The 5,730-nt window shown below is 35.1% G+C and overlaps 1 protein-coding gene across 3 annotated transcripts; it reads right to left on the reverse strand.

The window, feature by feature from the left end:
- Positions 1–765: 765 nt before the first annotated feature.
- Positions 766–5,357, reverse strand: LOC111379484 (AT-hook motif nuclear-localized protein 1-like). Of its 3 annotated transcripts, none has more exons than XM_023002858.1 (6): positions 5,230–5,357; positions 4,659–5,087; positions 3,841–3,908; positions 3,229–3,360; positions 1,376–1,537; positions 766–1,232 (listed from the first exon to the last, which is right to left on the reverse strand). In XM_023002858.1, the coding sequence occupies exons 2-6, from the start codon at positions 5,041–5,043 to the stop codon at positions 1,008–1,010; spliced, it is 972 nt and encodes a 323-aa protein (XP_022858626.1). In that variant the 5' UTR covers positions 5,044–5,087; positions 5,230–5,357; the 3' UTR covers positions 766–1,007. The 3 variants fall into 3 exon arrangements, with proteins under 3 accessions (XP_022858626.1, XP_022858625.1, XP_022858627.1); XM_023002857.1 differs by having other exon boundaries at positions 4,659–5,103; positions 5,230–5,356; XM_023002859.1 differs by having other exon boundaries at positions 4,659–5,357.
- Between the last annotated feature and the right edge of the window lie 373 nt (positions 5,358–5,730).

A 5,730-nucleotide genomic window follows, 5' to 3' on the forward strand; every position in this document is an offset into this window, starting at 1 on the left:
TTATTGACATTATCTTCTGTTTCATCCACAATTTGGGTGAAATCCAATGTATATTCAAGTTACGATTCACTCGTGGGATCCGAATGGTCCGAGGAACCTCCACAGTTCCTCTATTCAGACTTGGCACAACCCAAGGACATCCTTCCCTTTGGTTAGAACAACCAAAAAATTAAAGGTTTACAAGAAGATAAAAAAAAAATTAAGAGATTTTATTAAAAAAAAAAATTATATACAAAAGAATATGAGAATATTCTCTAGTGATGGAGGAGATAAGAGGGCTCCATGGAGATTGTGGTGAGAAATCCATAATAAAGTCAAACTAGAATGACCAAATTGATTATCTTTATGCATAAGGGTACAAGATTACAACCCAAGCCTTGTGCCCCGGTCATTCTACTTTGGGAGTGCATCTGTCCCCTTATCCCTTACAACTTTCTATTGCGTTTTTCAATATTCGAACACATGATATTTCTTTAAAAAGAGACTTAAATTGAATCTTGATATCAATTAAAGGCTTGGGTCATTATCTATTGAAGCTCTAAAGTCTCTTAAGTCTTAATATAGTGATGCAATGTTTAATACCATGTGCAACATCACAATAATACAGTTGGTCCGGTTACTATAACAATTCACAGCCAGACAAGCAGTGGATGCTTTTTCTATCAGTGACGGGATTTTTGTGATTGATGACCTGATTTTTCGGAAGTGAACTTGGGGAGCAAACACCTGAGAAGCTATGAAGAACAGGAATCATAAACCTAGACGTAAATCAACTCAAGGCATAAATTATATGTATCCAAAAATTCTACAACAAAACAGCAGCTGGAAAAAGCTGATCTAGCTACGTTACTACACAAACCGGGCCCGTAATAAGCACCCTGTAAGCCATTTACAGACAAGAAATGTACTAAGAAGTCTAAGATCATTAAAAAGGGTTATTAATAGATATCTGATGCAAAACGAAGTCAGCAAAAACTGTTTTTGTGCAATCAATGCTATCTATTAGGTTACTCGCCAGTGACAGCTACATGGACGTCAGCAGACTTATTCTTCGTGTCGGGATGAATTGACAAGTTATCTGCATGGAAAGAAGGGGAAGTGCGATATGGATCGTCTACTCCTGTAGTGGAGATAGGAGCAGCAGCAGTAGGTGAAACAGTCTTGGACCATGCTTTGTGTTTCTTGGTCTTCTGATCATGCTGGTTCCCTGCCAGAAAACTGCCCACCACAATCTAGTTCACAAAAAACACGAGATTAGCGCGATATATATGAGTTACCGCTGCAATGAATATCTCATGTCTCTTAAGTTCATGGAACAATATCCTTTATATAATAGAAACATTGATCAATCTGCAGACAAATAGAGGTGCAGTACCTGCACAGGACCGGTGGCAACTAATAAACCAGCAACTCCACCGCCCACAACACGACCATCTGGGCTTGCTAATGAAACACTCATTCCGCCAGATCTATTCCTCATTCCCCCCGAGTCGGACGGCATAAACAATCCAGTCAATGACAGTATATCAAAACGACCCTAAACAACAAAAGCAATAAGACATCATAAACAAGGCCAGTGACCCAAAAATAAAAATGACATACAGAGAATGACTAGCATATATGAAATATCAGAACTGGCCAAGCCGCAATAATTAATTCGAGTGACTATCATTGTTTAGTGAGAGTGTGAGACAAACCCAGCATCCATGGCGTATTCTAGTTAGGGAAGCTTTCCAGAAGATGAAACTTTATTGACCACAGACTTTTCACATACTTCCATTGGCTGAAACTGCATTTCATTTACATCATCTGAAACAGTGTACATGCAAATTTCTTCCTACCAATTTCTGTTTTCTGTTTTTAGTTTTTCAATAATTAAGCCCCTGTTTGAGCCATCTTTTGAAGGAAATTAGTAGGAAAAATATGATCGTTATGGTCAATTCTGGGGTCCACATCAGAAACACAAGGTCAAAAAAGGTGGGCTGCACATGGAGTCTAACGGTCAACTTTTTCATTTTTTTGTTCAATTAATGTGGCCCAAACAGGCTCTAAAAGGAATACTGTAGCTAATAGCACCAATTGGAACCCAAACCTTGTGTCATATTAAAACTTCACAGAAGCCAAAAGATTTAGAGTACTCGTTTTCCCACAGAAACAGTGTTTAAAAACTCAGCTTTCGTCTTCTCAATCAAATAATCAATGAAATGTCCTTGAAAAACTCACTAAATTTAAGTACTTTACATGCAAGACGCCTCAAAATATATGCTCAGATATAGATACAGTCTCTCCTAATAATCACTTTCTCAAAATAAATAGTAGGTTAGGTATTGGACTTTTAATTAAGGCATAGAATGAAACTGGTTCCTACAGCATAGTCTAGAATATTGAGTTACAATTACATCCACCAAGGATAGGTGCATGTATTTGAATACCATCCTACTCATTTAGAATAGCCAAGGGAAGGTGACGTGTGTCGTTAACCAACTTATTTATTGTAGACAGACAAAAAGGAATAGACTGAAAAAGAAGTAACTTTCCTCAAAGAAAGAAATTTAGATGTACAAAAAGATTCACTTTTCTTATTGTTAACAAAGAGAAAACAAATTGTTCGGTCAGAAAATAAATCACAATAGGTGAGGTGGCACATTGCAATGGTCCTCCACTTAGAGAAGGTAAAAGTAGAAGTGCATTAAAGTTAAGTCAAATTAAGTGTTGAATATAGTATTTAAATGATACAAATGTGACCCAATCTAACTGTTCAAGCTTTTAGATCAAATATACTGAGTTCAAGACTCGCTATCACCCGTTTAAATGAAATACCATGTGTTAGGCTTTGATGAGAAAAAATAAATACTTCCTACATGCGCATGGGCATGTCGAAGATAGTATTTAAATGATATAAATAGGGTCATATCTAACAATTTAAGCTTTTATATCTAGTGGTTCAACATTAAGGAGGTTTTTAATATATTAATAAAGAATAACTGTTTTCAGAATTGAAATCATAAAAGGAAAAAAAATCAAATGAATGAATGAATTGTTTATTCATCAATTTATTAGTTAACAAAGATGCAAAGTAGAAACAAAATAAAATCTATATTAAGGAGGTTTTTTTTATATAGATTGAAGAATAATTCCTCTCAGATTTAAATCCAGAATTCACATGGTGGGCGAACTAAAAGAAGATGTCACACCAAATTAAAATAAAGAAATGATTGATTGCAGCACCTCATATGTCAATGTACCACCAGAAGAATCAGGTTGACGAAGAGTTACACTTGAAATCACACCATTAGCAGAGAGAACACATATTGCCCAAGGCCCTTGCTGAGAGAAAGATATAATCTTCATAGTAACATCCTGAACAACCGAAATAAGAATTATTAATGCCGTAAATTTTAACTACAAGCTACTATCCTAGCTAGAGAATAATATATTATGTAACTCATCTCCGAAAATAGACTAGTAATATAATTGGTACTCGAATAACATTTTCAAAATAACTAAAATGACAAGAGATAAATATAACTTGAGACAATGCCACAAAGGGTTTCCTGTGCCTCAGAAATTAAAGTGGCTAAGAGATGAGTAAAATATATATTAAATCTTACAGAAAAAGAGGCTACTTATCCTTTTAAGAATAAATATGCCTGAAATCAGAAATGATTCTGATTGAGTATCCACTATAGTGTAATTTGTAACAAAAGCTTTGAGATATTTGAAAAGGAGCAACATTGAAATTTGATAAGAATGAAAAATGAAGTGAAAATGACAAGAGGGGTATTATAAATATTTGTCATTCTACTTAGCAAAATCAATGAGGAAGTCAGTAAAAGTCACCTCTCCAGCATTAGCAGTGATAATATGAGGTGTAAAATTAGTACCAACAGAACACGAAACCCATTCACCTAAGACAAAATAGCATTGAAGATTAGACAATTTACAGAGTGAAGCTTTACAGCAAGCAATCATATAATTTATACCAGCTTAAACAACAGAACTACGAATAATCATCAGCTAATGCCGAAGTGGGACGCAATAAAGTTCAAAGACAACTTCAAAAAATTTCAAATTACTTTCATAGGATTTGGCATTGCAAAAATTTCAAGAATAATTAGAAATAGGGATCTGCAGCCAAGAAAACTGTGGAACAAAATGTAACCTCGTTTTATGAATTAAAACCCAAATTCAAGAGAAATAATAATCACAAAAACGAGAACCCCTCTTTACAAAAGGAATGTTCCACAAAACAGTTAAGATTCCCTTGATACCGAGTTAACAAAAATAACACATCATTCACTGTAAGAACATAGCTGAGAATCTACTCTACAGGTCCCACTGCTAAACTCAAACATCATTTGCTATAATTCCTTTAAACAACACAAAACTTGACAATGTAATAAACAAGATTTTAGATAATTTTTTTAATACTTTAATACTGACTGGTACTTTCCTATCCTCTCTATCAAACATGCATTTAATTCTAAGAAGCCAAGCACCAATTCCATACAAACACTGATCACCACATAAAAAGCTTCAAAAATAAATAAATAAATAAATAATAATAATAATAATAAATAAAATAAATTAATAAATAAATATTGTGCATACAGTACTTGAACAGACATATGGTAATGTGATCAATTATCAACCATTACCTAAACTTTCCAACTCTATTCTAGAGTTCTGTGTCTTCTTAGACGAACCCAGGGCAATGGTTTTTCCACGTTTCTCTGCGGCATAGAAGCTAACCACAGGTGGCGGAGCAGAGGAAGAAATCGGTTTAGGGGACATGACTTTGGTGACAGAGCCATCAAGGGCATATTTCCTAGGCCTGCCCCTCTTCTTCTTCCAAGTGGTAGCGCCATCCACCCCGGCAGCCTCGGCCGGAGGCGGAGTGAAACCCACTTGCGACGGCGTCACAGTCACAGGTGGTGGTGGTACCGATCCACTCACCTGGCTTGGATTCTCTATGGTCCTTGGAGCCACATGGTAGTCTGAGCGAGCATGTGATCCCTCCATTGTTACTCCACTGCTACTCATAGTAACTTCCCTACCTTTCAAGAACTAAAACACTTCCAATCTATCTGTTGAGAACAAAGCCTACAAAAATTTTCAAGATTTTTTGAAACCAAAAGACTCACGCAGAAAACAATAAAAAGCAGAAAATAACTTAAAACCCAAAACGCAGATGAAGAATCCAAAAAAGATCTCAACTTTAACGCTTACAAGTCGGTTCAAGCCTTGGAAAAGCCGAAAATGTTGATGAAGTCCAGAGGAATGTGTTTTTGATGAATGTGAAATTTTTTGAAAAAAGATGAGATTTTTTGGAGAAAACAGTGAGATTGAGAAGAGAGATAATTTTTATTTTTATTTTTTTTCCAGGGTGTCAAAGTTAATTTAAGGTTCCAGAATTTCCTCAGATTGCCCGAATTCTGATTTTAAAAATGTTAAAAATGGGGAAGAAAATATTATAGTATTGGGTCAATAATCATTAATTAATTGAAATCAAAGAAAATAAGGCCGTGGTTGGTTTGCCGTTTTCGACCCATTTTTCGTCTTTCGTTTGAGAAAATGCGGAAAACACGTTTGATTTGTCGTTTTCGAAAACGCATTTTCAAAAACAAGTTAAAATTTATAATTGAAAACGTAAAACAACTTTTTATCGTTTTCAGTTATAAATGTTGAAAACGTTCAAAACGTGAAAAACGGACCGTTTTTGAGAAAAAA

This window comes from Olea europaea, unplaced genomic scaffold (assembly GCF_002742605.1).
Source record: "Olea europaea var. sylvestris unplaced genomic scaffold, O_europaea_v1 scaffold1995, whole genome shotgun sequence".
Taxonomy (NCBI): Eukaryota; Viridiplantae; Streptophyta; class Magnoliopsida; order Lamiales; family Oleaceae; genus Olea; species Olea europaea.

Excerpts from the sequence above, each read along its gene's own strand:
- LOC111379484 (XM_023002858.1), bottom strand. The coding sequence starts at position 5,043 with ATGAGTAGCAGTGGAGTAACAATGGAGGGATCACATGCTCGCTCAGAC. Across the intron at positions 3,361-3,840 it reads TCACTGCTAATGCTGGAGAG|GATGTTACTATGAAGATTAT; the intron begins GTGACTTTTACT and ends TCGGTTGTTCAG. Across the intron at positions 1,233-1,375 it reads TTGCCACCGGTCCTGTGCAG|ATTGTGGTGGGCAGTTTTCT; the intron begins GTACTGCACCTC and ends TTTGTGAACTAG.